Raw genomic sequence first — 15830 nt, forward strand, 5'->3', positions numbered from 1 at the left:
TGAAGTCTAGTATCAGACTGGACATATTGTTCTTTATCTTTTTCACTTGCCTATAAATCATGAACCTTTTTACTGCTATTACATACAAATGTGTGACATTCTTTTTATGAGTTGCATACATTCTTTTTAAGAGTTGCATAAGATTCTTTATTTTGTATGCACCATAGTTTATTCAAGTAAGTAATATTGATTGATAGTTAAGCTTTTATTCTTACTTTTTCCTTTTATAATTAAGACTGTACTAAACATTTTAAAATTAGTTCTTTACATTCACACATTTCTATAATCTTGCTCTTATTCTAATAGGCCAGACTCCTTAGGAATAGGGTTGCTGGGTCTAATGCTATGCACATATTACACATTTGACAAATGGCTTTCAAAATTTTATTTATTTATTTATTTGTTTATTTTATTTACCATCACCATTTATACCCTCTTTGTCCTCTTTCACCTCAACCCACTTTCCCTGCCCACAAGCTTCCAAAATATTGAACAGCCTTACACTTTGGTTAACAGTGTATGGGAGTTCTAGGTTTTCCATATCATCTCCAACTTCAGATGTGTTCCAACTTTTAAATTTTTTGGTAAAAAAATTCTACATAGCTGCTTCCATTTTCATAGGTATGTTGGTCATTTGCATTTTTTTGTAAATTATGTATTCACATTCTTTGATCATCTTTTGTAGGAATATTTTTCTTTGTAGAGCTAATTTCTATGTCTCTTGTGTATTGGGACTATTAACACTTGGCTTTTTATTTATGCTACAAATATTTTTTCCTGGGCTTTTCTTTCTTATTTGTCATACAGTAGTCAATCTGGTTAACTTTTTCTTTAATGGCTTCTGGATTTCAACTCATTTAGATTTTTCCAAGCCCGGGATATATAAACATATTTTCCATACTGTGTCTTAATTTTTTTAAGTCCTCTAGTATTAATAAGTTTTTTTTACAATGAGATTTTTTAAACATAAAATGAGATATTAACTTACTATTTTTCTGATTGGAGAGTCCATTGTCCTATTATAATTTAATACAAAATCCATTCTTCATCTATTGAATTGAAATGCATCTTTATAATATTTAAAACTTTCATATTTATTTACATCTGCTCTTGTGCTTTTAGTTTTGTCCCACTGATTTATTTACCTATTCATGTGCCAGTGTCATATTTTGCAGTAAGTTTTAATATTTGGTAAGATATGCCTTATACTCACTTTCTTTTTTTCTGATAGGCATGAGAGTTCGAAAATACTCAAAAGGACTATATTTTTACTCTCCCTTTTGTGCTTTATGTTTTTGACATTACATTTCAGATCATTTTATTTTGTGTATCTGCTTAGCAATCATTATAGTTAAGTTTGCTACTTTTGTCTCATGACCTTCATAGTAGTTTTTAAATGGTTGATGTGTTGTGTTTATTAAATATTTGCCTTTATATAAGATTTTTTCTTTCACATATATTTTTTTTAAATTTCTGATTATGGGTTTTTCTTTTTTGCTTAAAAAAGGCCTTTTAATATTTCTTGTAAATCTGATTCACTGGTGATGAACTCCTTTAGTTTTTGCACGTTCAGGAAACACTATTTCTCCTTCAATTCTGAATTACTAGTATAACCTTGCTGAGTAGAGTATTCTAGTTTGTATATTCCTTTCTTTCAGCACTTTAAATATGTCTTGCCACTCTCTTCTGGCCAGAAAGTTGCTGCTGAAAAATCAGCTGATACCCTTAGGGGTTTCTCCTTGTATGTGACTAGTTGTTTTCTTCTTACTACCTTCAAGATAGTTTCTTTATCTTTAACTTTTGTTGTTTTAATTACAATATGTCTTGGTGTGGGTCTTGGGGTTCATCTTGTTTGGAACTCTGTCTATCTTGGACCTGGATGTCTATTTCCTCTCCCAGGTTAGGCAAGTTTTTTACAATTATTTCCTGAAATAAACTTCTTATTCACTTTTCTCTCTTCTTCTCGGATCCATATAATGTGAATGTTGGTGTCATTGATGTTGTCCCAGAGGTCCCTTAAATTCTCCTCATTTTTTAAAAATTATTTTTTCTAGGGGGGGGGGTGAGGGCATATGTTGGGGGTGGGAGCAGGTGGGGAGAGGTCAATTGGGGAAAAAGGAGACGTATGTAATACTTTCAACAATAAAGAATTTTAAAAAATTAGTTTTTCTTTGTGTTGCTCTAATTGGTTGATTGCCAATTATCTGACTTCTAGTTCACAGATTTATTCTCCTATATTATCTAATCTTCTGTTTATTCCTCCTAGTGTATTTTTTTATTTTTGTTATTATATTGTTAAGCTCTTATTGATTCTTTATTATATTTTCTAACACTTAGTTGAAGTTCTTCCTGAATTCCTCTATTCTACTCCCCTGTTTGGTGAGCATCCTTTTGACCATTACTTTGAATTCTTTATCAGGTAAATTACTTATTCTGTTTTGTTCTTTGGTGGAAATTTTTCTTGTTTCTTCATTTGAGACATATTCTTCTGTCTTCTCATTTTGTTTGACTTTGTTTGTTTGTTTGTGCTTGTTTATACAAAGTAGACAAAATTGCTATCTCTCCTAGTCTTGAAAAAGTAGTCTATGTAGAAAAGACATCTGTGTAGGCTATGTGTGCTGGATGGTTTTAGCAGTCCAGTTGGAGCTGGGCAGATGCTTGTGGCTCCTGAGCGCTGGCTTGCTAGGCTGAAGTGGCTTGGGTAAAGAGGCCTAGTGTTTGTGATGATGCTCTGTTAATTCGGTTTCCTTCCTCTGCTCAGAGCTGAAATGGGCTCTGGGCTGTGCAGCTGGGAAAATACTGCAGCAACTATGCAGATAGCACAGATTGCTTGGAAAGAGCTATTTTTCTTTTAATAGCTTTAGAATTTAAAATGATGTCATCTCTCTCATTCCTGATATTGGTAATTTTTTTCTCCTCTTCTTATTTCTGACCAGTTTGGCTAGTCTCTAGTTATTTCAAGTTTTCAAAGAACCAGTGCTTAGATTCATTGATAATTTCTATTGTTTTTCATTTTACTGATATTTACCCTGAAATAAGCCTCCCAGGAAGATAGATCACTTAACAGCATTTTTATTTTTCAGACATTGATCTCAAAGTCTCCCAGTCACTAAGGTAAATGGTGACTGAGCAAATGTCTATGGGTGTTTCCGAAGGAGCCATCTCAACCCTTCACAAAGATTATGGCCCAGGTTGGCTCTAGAATCCCTGAGTAAATGTTCCTCAGGGTCTTACCTGGTGTACACCACTGAGCTCTCCCAAGAAGGTATCTAGAAAACTTGCAAAGTGGAAGTCAGTTCAACTCGGCAAACATTCCCTGTGTGCTTTCTCTGTGTGAGGCACAGCACGGGGACTGTGGGAGGAGGGTGCAAACTTAAAGACATATCCCCTGACCTCAGGGCATGCTTGGTAGAATGTGGAGGACAGATACAGAGACTCCTGAAGGAGAACGCCAGGCTGATTGGGGTGAGCCCACAGCAGAGGTCTAAATAGGAGGGCGAAGAAGCAGAGAGAAAAGAGAGAGGAGTCCCTGCAAGCAGTGGCAGGTGACCGTCCATTGCATGTGATGTATCTAGGGATATTGATTTAAAATAGGTGACAGTTGCATCCATTGCTAGGATGCTCGTGTAGGTGGGGTTGTCAATCTTATCCCACCATTTTGGAGGTTTGGAAATGCAACTAGACAGGCGGCGATGCCGGGCACTGCAGAGACCCCTGTGAAACGTACTTCTTCTGCCAGTGAGCAGGTCAGTGGGAAGGGGCTTCCAGTCTTTCCTTGGAAGCCAGGATGTCAATCTCTTTCTGGGCAAAGAGACTTTGGTAGTCTGAGGATAAAATCCAATTTTTCCTTTGGGACAAATTCCAAAAATACCAGCTTTATTGGAATTTACTTTCTTTATATATATATTTTTAAATATATATATATATTTTTTTTACAGAGAGGAAGGGAGAGGGATAGAGAGTCAGAAACATCGATGAGAGAGAAACATCGATCAGCTGCCTCCTGCACACCACCTACTGGGGATGTGCCCACAACCAAGGTACATTCCCCTCACCCCCTGACCAGAATCGAACCTGGGACCCTTCAGTCCATAGGCCGACGCTCTATCCACTGAGCCAAACTGGTTAGGGCTTACTTTCTTTATTATCTTTCTGAGTACTCAGGGTCCAAAGATCATTGCTTAATAATTCTCTTTGTAAACTGGCATACGGCATGATCTCTGCCCAAGCAAAGATCAAGAGTATTCTTATTTGGAAATGTGCCAGGAGGTACCTCAGTAAATGCTTTCATTCATTATATTCTGATGAGTAAATCATTGGCAATCAGTTGCGTGTGTGCTTTTATGAATATATTAAGACACACCCTCCCTTGGGGCAGGTTTTGTGCCTGTACTTCTTCCACCGACTGTATCACGCGAGCTTGACAGCTGGGCTGCTCCGGGCTGCCGCTATCCAATGGCTCCTGCGGTGTTGACTGGCCTCCTTCCTCTATGTGTGTGTCTCCTGCTGGCACCTGGCTTTGCCCAGGCAGGCAAGCTGCTGGTCATACCCATGGATGGGAGCCACTGGTTTACCATGCGATCCGTTGTGGAGAAACTCAGCCACAGAGGGCATGAGGTGGTGGTGGTCAGGCCAGAGGTGAGTTGGCGCCTGGGACAATCATCCAATTATACTGTCAAGACTTATTCCTCATCTTACACTCTGGAGGATCTGAATGATCAGTTCCGGATTTTCGCTGACTCTCAGTGGAAAACTCGGGCCCAGTATTTACATTCTATGCTATTGAGTTCATCTAACAGTGTTTTTGAATACTTTTTTTCAAATTGTAGGAATTTGTTTAATGACAAAAAATTAGTAAAATACATAGAAGAAAGTTCTTTTGATGCGGTGTTTCTAGACCCTTTTGACATGTGTGGCTTAATTGTAGCCAAGTATTTTTCACTCCCGTCCGTGGTCTTCACCAGAGGGCTGTTTTGCCACTATCTTGAAGAAGGTGCACAGTGCCCCAGCCCGCTTTCTTATGTTCCCAGAGGTCTCTTTTCGTTATCGGATACCATGACCTTCAGGCAGAGAGTGTGGAATCACATTATCCACTTGGAGGAACATTTATTTTGTGGCTATTTTCTCAAAACTGCTTTAGAAGTTGCCTCTGAGATTCTCCAGACGACTGTCACAGCATATGACCTGGTCAGCCAACCATCCATTTGGTTGTTACGAAATGACTTTGTTTTGGACTATCCCAAACCTGTGATGCCCAACATGATCTTCATTGGCGGCATCAACTGCCACCCGGGAAAGCCATTGTCACAGGTGAGTTACCTCTAGTTTCCCATGCTCAGAATAGTGTGGCTTGCAGAGGAAAGAAAACAAACATGCCTCACTGAACCATGATTCGTAATTTATATTAGTTACATTTGGAATTCCTTTCTGGTTCAATGAATTATTTTCTGTCAATTCTTTTAACTGTGTGTTAGCAAATTTTATAACACTGTCCCCTTTGATACTCATGTGTATTCAACTGAGTTAATTGTATATAATTTCCAGGCTGAGTTTTTTAATACTGTTTTGGAAAAAATACTGAAAAACATAGTAAGAAATAAATCTTTTCTGCTCTTAGCAGTTTTGTATGCATCTTATCCAAATTTTCTCAAGTTATTTTAGATATATGCATATAGCTAATGTAAATTCTCACTTTATGAAAATGAAGTCTAGTATCAGACTGGACATATTGTTCTTTACCTTTTTTAACTTGCCTATAAATCATGGACCTTTTTACAGCCATTACATACAAATGTGTAACATTCTTTTTAAGAGTTGCGTAAGATTCTTTGGATGCCCTGTTTTACATTCAAGTAAGCAATATTGATTGATGGTTATGCTTTTTTTTCTTACTTTTCCCTTTTATAAATAAGACTGTACTAACCATTTAAAAATAAGTTCTTTACATTCACATATTTCCATAATTTTGCTCTTACTGTTGTAGGCCAAGAGTCCTTAGGAGTAGTGTTGCTAGGTCTAATGCTATGCACATATTACACATGCAACAAATGGCCTTCAATATATTGAACAACCTTATACTTTGGTCAACAGTATATGAAGTTCTAGTTTTTTTCATACCATCTCCAACTTCAGATGTGTTCCAACTTTTAAATTTTTTGGTAAAAAAATTCTACATAGCTGCTTCCATTTTCATAGATATATTGGTCATTTGCATTTCCTCTTCTGTGAATTATGTATTCAGATTTTTTTTTGTGTTCACATTCTTTAGCCATGTTTTTGAGGGCTACTTGCCTTTTTAATAGCTAATTATTACAAGTTTCTTTAGTATTAGGAACATTAACGCTTAGTTCTTTATGTATGTTACAAACATTTTTTTCCTGTGCTCTTCTTCCTCTTTTCTCATACAGGATTTTCATTTTGGAGGAGTCAATCTGGTTAACCTTTCTTTAATGGTTTCTGGATATCAATTTGTTTAAGTTCTTCCAAGCCTGGGATATATATTTTCCATACTGTGTCTTAATGTTTTTAATTCCTCCATGTGAATAGTTACTCTTTTTTTTACAATGAGAACTTTACACAGAAGTATACAGATATAACTTTATTATTTTTCTAAATGGATTGTCCATTGTCCTAACGTAATTTAATAAAATATTCCACTCTTGCCGAAACCGGTTTGGCTCAGTGGATAGAGCGTCGGCCTGCGGACTGGAAGGTCCCGGGTTCGATTCCGGTCGAGGGCATGTACATTGGTTGCGGGCACATCCCCGGTAGGGGGCATGCAGGAGGCAGCTGGTTGATGTTTCTCTCTCATCGATGTTTCTAGCTCTCTATCCCTCTCCCTTCCTCTCTGTGAAAAATCAATAAAACATATTTAAAAAAAAATATTCCACTCTTCATCTGTTGAATTGAAAGGCATCTTTATTATATTTTGAATTTCCATATTTATTTGCATCTGCTTTTGAACTCTCAGTTTAGAGAGAAGAGAATGGTCTATGAGGAATCCTGTGACAAGTGACTGAGAGGACTTTTAGGAATACGAGGGTCCATTGTTTGGTTTTGAATAGTTTTCTCTGTGCTGTGTTGGGACAGCTCCTACCTTAGAGGCCCTTGATCTTCATAAAAGTTTTGCTACATAAAACAGCCTGGCCTTTGCATATTCCAGTACAATTATTCCCAATCATCACAATATTAACATTAACCATAAGATCAGGCTCTTTAAAAAAAGTAAAAATCAGTTGGTTGCCTCCTGTACACCACACCCCCTACTGGATAGAGCCCAAAACCAAGGCATGTGCACTGACTGGGAATCGAAAGAGCAACTCTTTTTTTTTTTTTTTTTTTAAAGAGCAGTTCTTCAGTGCACAGAAGAATGTCCAACCAACTGAGCCATGTGGGCCGGGGCAGACATTCTATTTTTAAAAAATTGAGCTATAAGTCATATCATAACTTTCATCCTTTATAAACATACAGTGCAGTGGACTTTGGTATATTCATGAACACTAGCAACCATCACCATTCTCTAATTCAGCGGTTCTCAACCTGTGGGTCGTGACCCCTTTGAGGGTCAAATGACCCTTTCACAGGGGTCGCCTAAGACATCCTGCATATCAGATATTTACATTACGATTCATAACAGTAGCAAAATTACAGTTATGAAGTAGCAACAAAAATAATTTTCTGGTTGGGGGTCACCACAACATGAGGAACTGTATTAAAGGGTCATGGCATTAGGAAGGTTGAGAACCACTGCTCTAATTCCAGAGCATTTTCCCCACTCCAAAATGAAATCCCATGCCCACTGGCAGTCACTCCCCCTGACAATCTTGAATCTACTTTCTGTCTCTATGTATTTGCCTGTTCTGGATATTTCACATAAATGGAATCATGTGATATATATGGTCCTTTATGACCGACTTCTTTCACTTAGTGTTCATAGTCTATCTGTTTTGTAGCTTGTATATGTCTTTCATTCTTTTTTTATGGCTGAGTAATATTCCATGGCTGTATTATATTTTGTTTATCTGTTCATCAGTCCATGCACATTAGGTTGTTTTTACTTTTTGGCTATGAAGAATATGCTGCTATGAACATTCTTGCACAACGAGCTTAACATTCTGACTTTAGGACCCTTGTGCCTAACCTGTACACTTGACTGCCTCCTTCTGTGCACTGGAGACTTTTCAGGAAATGTCCTGCCTGTGCAATTTGCCGAGGTTGTTTGACTTATATCTTTTTTAAAAAAATATATTTTATTGATTTTTTACAGAGAGGAAGGGAGAGGGATAGAGAGCTAGAAACATCGATGAGAGAGAAACATCGACCAGCTGCCTCCTGCACACCCCCTACTGGGGATGTGCCCGCAACCAATGTACATGCCCTTGACCGGAATCGAACCTGGGAACTTTCAGTCCACAGACCGACGCTCTATCCACTGAGCCAAACCGGTTTCGGCTTGACTTATATCAATGGCCTCTAATCACTCAGTGGACATGGCATTTGTTGATTTTGTGGTGTTATAGAATAATATACAGTTGACCCTTTTTTTGTTGTTGTTTAACATCAAAGGTTCGTCATTGAACAAATACCTATTGAGAGCCTTCTGTATGCATGGCTTGCCGTCCAATGGGGAGACACACATTAGTCATTTACAAATTATGAAACATACCTTTGGCAGAAAACTAAAGGGTATAAAGAGAACTGATAACAGGATGAGGAGGAGAGACCTGGAAGAGTTGGGGGAAGAGTGTACCAAGCAGAGAAGACAGTGGGTGCAGCACGAAGCTAAATATCATGAGGTCTTTAATGTTTGGAACCCAGACGTGCTCTTTTCCCCTTCACCCCTGTGTTCCAGGGTCATTTTGCCATCATAAATGCTGGCAAGTGGAAGTCCTATTTTATGTCTCTTCTGAGTAGCTCCTTTGTCATGGCTACTTAGTGGCCTGTGCCCATCCCAAATTGGTCCTGGCCACTGGAACCACCACCCATGTTGATGCAATTCCCCCTGGGATGTCACAGACACAAACCCTACGGTAAGACAGGTGCCCACTGGAGATGTCTGGCCAGGTGAGTCCTTCTCTGCACGACCCTGTCCCATCCCTGGGTGATTCAGACTGGACCGTCTTGGACCTGCACCAAAGACCTGATGCACAACACTGATTTCTGTGGCCCCCACCCCACAGCCTATCAAGCGGTTTAAATTGCCCTATGTCCCTCACCATATATAGTGTCTAAATCACTTGATGAACGGAACCGTAGTGGGCCAACCCACATGTAGCTATATTTGTATAGCTATTTAATAAAACATTTATTCATTTGATTGTGCCGCTTTTGTATTCTGGATTCAGTAAATGTCATTTTTCAGGCTTCAGATATTTTTCAGGTCCTTTTAACTCTTGTAGGTCCTAGCCCCATTTCTCATGATTTGTGGATAATTCAAGGGTCAGCCTTTCTAAACATCCCCCGTTCCTATCATGACATCACCCCATGTACACCTTTATGACTCCCTTCTACTTAAAATGCCAGATGTCTTCCATTTGCTTTTTGGGGAGATCTCAGGTAACCCCAGGATCTGCTTCCTTCTCTCCAAGAATATATGTCCCAAGCTTAGTCATTGGTCTGCAGGGTGGCCTTCGCCTGGACACTCAGATGCACGAGCACCCTGGAGTCCCACAGCACCAGCGAGGCAGGCCTAGCCCTCTAGGGCAGTTCACCTTTAGGGTCTCCCTACCGTTGTAATTGGCAGACATGCCAGATTCTTTCCCTTATTGTTCTGTGCTCACATACACACGTGCACACACATCATTCGTAAGGAAAAAGAGAAATGTTTTCTAAAACTTTCTGAATTTGCAAGGCACCTCTCTGGTATTGTGTTGGAAAGTGGTGTTAGTTCTTTCTTTCACCTCCTGTCTCCAATGAATGTCCCTTTGGGCCTGCTGGGAACAGAACCCACAGCCACGCCATCTGTTTTTCTCAGGCCTCTTGTTTAGCAACACAAAGACCAGAGCAAGGCTCTGCTAGGAGGGGCCCAGGCCCATATCCTCAGCCGAGTGGGGCCTGGGAAGGGTCTGAGGTTTGTAGCAGCATCTTCTTCTCCAGCCTGCACTTGCTCAAGCCAGACGCCCTCCAGATGCACTGCTCTTAGAAAGAACCTGCTGGGCTGTGCTTGCCCTGGAGGAGCGGACCTGCACTGTGCTCCCTTTGTGACCATCTGGGAGTCTTATTGTGGTTTAGATGAACCCAAACCAGAATGCTGCCACCTTCTTGCCCTGATCACTCCCCTGAAGGCTGCAATGAAACTTTGTTTCCTGTGGTCGCCATTCTGGCAGGTGTGAGGTGATACCTCACTGTAGTTTAATTTGGCTGCAATGAATGTGCATCTTGGCTGCATTCTTGGGCCCAGCCCTGTGCTTGGGTGATCCTTTCTATCCTGTTCCTCAGGCTTTTTCTCCCTTCCCTACCCCAGCACGCCTCCTGTGCCAACAGGCATGGGTTAGGAGAGCACTTTGCGTGCCACTTCAGCTGTGCGTGACTAGCTGTGGGCGAGTCTGTTCTAGCCACACTAGAAACCGCCTCTCACGTGGACAGCCTGGTTCCCTCGCCCTTTTGGACCTCCCTCAGCAATGTGACAAATCAGGCAGGACAAACATGACCCTCTCTCTAGGTCTCGGTTGAAAAACCTGAAGATCAGGAGATGGGTCCCACCCCTGGCAGGTGGCAGAGCTGAAAGGAGACACAGGCTTTCCAACTCCTACTTCAGGCTCTCACTGCAGCTGTTTAGACTTATACTTCTCAGATTTTAATTTCCTAAAGGGAAGGGGCAGATTCCATGCTCATAGTGTCAATGACCAGCTTTTCTAAAAAAAAAAAACAACACAAAAACACATGGTTCTTTAAATGTTCTATTTCTTGGGTGAATCCTCACAACTTAAAAAACAAAAGAGAAATTGAAATGTGAGACTAAAACAAACAGGCAAATCAAAAGCGAGTTCATTCATTTAGCACGCTTGGATCGAGTGCCTGTTGTATGCCGGCACTGTTCTGGACACTGGGCATACAGTGTCCTTAAAGTGCTCTTGTTCTAGGTGGGGGAGATGCATATTAAATAAGTAACAGGTTAGGGGATGGCGGAAGGGATGAAGCTAAATGAGGAGGGAGATGGGGCTTCAGAGTGATGGGCTGGGCCCTGTGATAATGGGGTCATCAGAGAAGCTTTCTTTGAGATAGCACTGAGTGAATCTGGAATGAAGGGAAGGAACAGCCATGCGGATTTGCAGGGAAGAGTCAACACCTTGGTTTTTATCACTGTCTGGAACTGAGGTGGGCCAACTGCAGCCCACAGGCCGAATCTAACCTGCTTCCTATTCTCATGAACAGAAGTGATTGGAACACAGCCATGCCCATTTGTTTAGTATTGCCTATGGTTGTTATCTTGGTACAACAGCAGAACCAAGGAGACCCGATGGCCCGCAACATCCACACTATGTACTATTTATGCCTTTAAAGAAAAGTAATTGCCCACCCCTGATATAGAACAGCGATTCTCAAAGGGTGTTTTGGAAACCTTGAGGATCCCTGAGACCCTTTCAGGGGTCTGCAAGGTCAAACTGTTTCCTTAATAGTACGAAGACTATTAAGTTTTAGTTTGCCTTTTCCACTCTCGTTTTCTCGTGGTGGTACTGGGGAGTTTTCCCAAGACTTCACAATGTGCAAAACCACAGCAGAGCAAGTGCACAAGCTGACAGGAGAGTCCCTCTCCTCCAGTCCGACATTAAAGGGACTTGCAACAAAGGTAAAATGACATCACTCTTCTGACTACTTTTTTTGTTTGTTTTGAGAAATTTACAGTTATTTTCTCAGAAAAGATGTCAACTTGTAATGGGTTTAATCTTGTTATCTCAAATTCATGAGCAAGTGCTTTTTGAATGTGTCAGTTTTAATTCCTGAAACAGCTTATTTGAATAGATGTTACCCACATAAACAAACGTTTTGGAGGTCTTCACGCATTGAGAGTAAAAAGGAGTCCTGAGGCCAAAAGGTTGAGAAAGGCTATTCTAGAAGTAGCCAATTCTATTTTTTCTTCTGAAGCTGCATAAGTTACCCAAAAGTGTCCTTTCGTAGGCAGCAAGCCTCCGTTTCTCATTGGTAGAAGGATGGTCAGCCAGGGCTTTGTATTGCATAAAATGAAGGGAGAGTGTTAGGGTTGAATTGTGTTCCCCAAAAAAGTGTTATTGAAGTCCTAATGCCCAATACCTTACAATGTGACCTTATTTGGAAATACAGTATTCGAAGATGTAATTAGTTAAATTGAATGAGGTCATTAGGGTAGGCCTTAGTCCAACATGACTGGTATCTTTATAGAAGGGGAAATTTGGACACGAACAGGGACACAGGGAGAACACCGTGTGGCGATGAAGGCAGAGATGGGCTGATGCTCTACAAACTCAGGAACAACAAAGATGGCCTGCAAACCACCAGAAGCCGGAGCAAGGCTGGAACAGATCCCCCACCCAGGCCTCCGAAGGAACCAGTCCTGCTGACACCTTGACCTCAGGCTGCCAGCCTCCAGACTATGGGAATGAAGCTCTGTTTTTCAGGCCACCACCGTGTGGTGGTGTGGTGCTTTGTTACAGTGGCCCTAGGAAATGAAGACAATGGGAAATTGTTTTAGAAGCCGAACATGTCGGGGACCCCTGTGCTGGAGCCACCTTCTTCCAACTGCTGGCTGGATGAGTCACCTCCATCAAGTGCCCTGTCACCTGACACCTTCCAAGCATTTCATATTTCTACATTTTCTTTTCTTCATTTCTGCCTCGTCATCTGTCCCCTTCACTCCTTCTATGGTTATTGTATTCACAGTTCAGGGTCACGAGATGTTTTAGGAGCACTTGTTGACCCCCAGAGTGTCTGATCAGACCCAGAAGGAGCCCCTCCAAGGGATCTGCACTCAGCTCATTCTCACCACCCCTCGGGGGAGGGACTGATGCAACCCCCAGCTGGCAGGTGCAGCAATGCAAGGAAAAGGTGGTGAGGTCGCACAGCTTGGTAGGGGCAGGCTGGCTCCAGAATTCATGCTCTTAACCGCAAAGTGAGATGTGTGGTGTCAGAGCACACATGTAAGGATTAGATTCTATCTTCTTATATAACAAAACTCTCCAATAACAGTGGTATAGCTGGGAGCAGGGAGTGGTGGGAAGTTCTATTAGACTTCTCTGTACCTTCCTTTTAATACGGCCACTGCTGTGGTAGCCAGGATTTGGAGTGAGCAGCTCCATTGTGTTGTTCGAATCATGAATTTACATCTGTTAATACTTCCTTTCCACTATGAGGAGAGTTGACAAGGAAGCAGAGCAGCATGGACAACTATTTATCTGTGAACACGGTCGTCACTGATGCCGTGGAGTCCTGGTGCTCAGGAGAGAGGGCAGGGCTGTGGTGGGCCTCCTGGGGCCTGTCTAGGTTGTCCTCCAACCGGAGAGACAGGTTGGTGCAGACAAAGAAAAGAACTAAACCCAGAAGCTCAGGCAAGAACTAAGAAGCTTAGTTGGCTCAAGTTACCTGTGTGCTTAGAAATAGTTAAATATTAATTTAGGTTCTTGCATATCGAAGGGCAAAATTCAGAGCACAGAGAGGTAGGCCACGTCTGTGAAGAGGGGCAGGTAGTCAGTGTAGGGGAAATAGCCAGGAGCCCTTGGGGTCAGGCAGCGTAACCCATTTACTCTTGCTGCCAACTGCACTCCACAGGATGGCCTGCCTCCCCTGTGCGGTCCGGGGTGTTTCTGCAGGGGTTTTACTCTTGGGGCTTTGGGGTGTGGCTCTCGGTGACAAGCTGCTGGTGGTTCCCCAGGATGGAAGCCACTGGCTCAGTATGAAGGACATAGTTGAGGTGCTTAGTGACAGGGGCCATGACATCGTGGTGCTGGTGCCAGAAGTCAATTTGCTTCTGAAAGAGTCCAAACACTACACCAGGAAAATCTATGGGGTACCCTACGACCAGGAAGAGCTACAGAGACGCTTCCGTACCTTTGGGAATAGGCACTTTGCTGAGAGATCGCTCCTGACCGCTCCCCTGGTGGAGTACAGGAATATTATGGTCGTCGTTGACCTGTACTTCATCAACTGCCAGAGCCTCCTGAGGGACTCGGCCACCCTGAGCTTCCTCCGGGAGAGCAAGTTCGACGTCCTGTTCACAGACCCGGCCATGCCCTGCGGGGTGATCCTGGCCGAGTACCTGGGCTTGCCCTCCTTGTACCTCTTCAGGGGCTTCCCGTGTGCCCTGGAGCATACGTTCAGCCGAAGCCCGAACCCTGTGTCCTACATCCCCAGGTGCTACACCAAGTTCTCAGACCGGATGACTTTCTCCCAGAGGGTGGCCAACTTCCTCGTTAATCATTTGGAGAACCTTGTATTTCACTGTCTGTATTCAAAGTATGAAGACCTCGCATCAGACCTCCTCAAGAGACAGGTGCACTTACCCACCTTATATCAGGAGGGCTCCATTTGGCTCTTGAGATATGACTTTGTGTTCGAGTATCCCAGACCAGTCCTGCCCAACATGGTCTTCATTGGAGGGACCAACTGTAAGAAGAAGGGGGTCCTGTCTCAGGTGGGTGGATTTATTTCTTTGTGACTGCCCCGTTTCTTCACTCTCTGCTTTCCTCACTGGTATGGCTCCTCCTCTGACTCTCACCTGGGAGGGCTACCTTAAGGAAGGGATGCCAGGCTAGGAGGAGGGGGTGGAGGAGACCTGAGGCTGAGGGTTTGAATGATGCAAAGACTTTGAATGAGATAGCACTCATGCCTGGCAACAGCAGCAGTAATCTTTACCTGGGTAACCTGGGAACAGTCATGGAATGAGCCTTAGAATATTTCAGGCCAAATCCTGCACTTACCTGTTGAAGAAACAGGTGAAGTCTTGACCAAGAGGACACAGCTAAGAGGGTAGTCCAGGTCAAAACCTGTTCTCCCAACTCTGTGTCATGCTTTTTCCCTGGTCCCTAAACCAAGGGTTAGCAAACTATAGTTGGTATACCAAATGGACTTCAGCCCACAGGCCTGTTGCTAAATGGTTCAGAACTAAGAATGGTTTTTATATTTTAAAAAGGATGTTAAAAACAATCAGAACTAACCAGGCCGGCAGGGGAGGGAAGTTAGGGGCAATCAGTCTGGCAAGGGAGGACAGTTAGGGGTGACTGGGCCAGCAAGGGAGGGCAGTTGGGGGTGACCAGGCCAGCAGGGGAGGGCAGTTTGGGGCAGTCGGGCCGGCAGGGGAGCAGTCAGTTGTCGATCAGACTGGCAGGGGAGTGGTTAGGGGGTGATCAGGCTGGCCGGCAGAAGCGGTTAGGGGCAATCAGGCAGGCAAGCAGGAGAGCAGTTGGGAGCCAGCAGTCCTGGATTGTGAGAGGGATGTCCGACTGCCCGTTTAGGCCCGATCCCAGTGGGCAGTCAAACATCCCTCAAGGGGTCCCAGATTGGAGAGGGTGCAGGCTGGGCTGAGGGACACCTCCCCCTCCCCATGCATGAATTTTGTGCACTGGGCCTCTAGTTTCTAATAATTACACATACAAGTTGACACAGAATTCTCTATGTGGTGACACATAGGGACTGTCAACTGAGACACAGATGAAAGCCAAGCACAGGCAAAGCTTCAAGGCTCAAAAAGCACACTACAGCCTGTTTTTTCAACATGACTAAATACAACTTTTTAAAAATATATATTTTATTGATTTTTTTACAGAGAGGAAGGGAGAGGGATAGAGAGTTAGAAACATCGATGAGAAAGAAACACCGATCAGCTGCCTCCTGCACACTCCCTACTGGGTATGTGCCCACAA

General features: G+C 42.7%; 1 protein-coding gene across 3 annotated transcripts in view; it reads left to right on the forward strand.

Annotated features, from left to right (window-relative positions):
* LOC307106329 (UDP-glucuronosyltransferase 1A6-like) overlaps positions 1–15830 on the forward strand; it is a gene marked incomplete at its 5' end in the record, with an annotated part of 51794 nt that overhangs the window by 1258 nt on the left and 34706 nt on the right. The window contains one exon of one of the 3 annotated variants that reach the window (XM_079782719.1): positions 4456–5310. The exons of 1 other annotated variant lie outside the window; for it this stretch is intronic. In XM_079782719.1, coding sequence (XP_079638845.1) covers positions 4456–5310 — 855 coding nt within the window. Of the gene's footprint in view, positions 1–4455; positions 5311–13741; positions 14603–15830 lie in introns of those variants that run through there. One more of the 3 variants, XM_079782722.1, reaches the window with a different exon arrangement.

This window comes from Cnephaeus nilssonii, assembly GCF_951640355.1.
Source record: "Cnephaeus nilssonii genome assembly, chromosome: 10".
Classification (NCBI taxonomy): Eukaryota; Metazoa; Chordata; class Mammalia; order Chiroptera; family Vespertilionidae; genus Cnephaeus; species Cnephaeus nilssonii.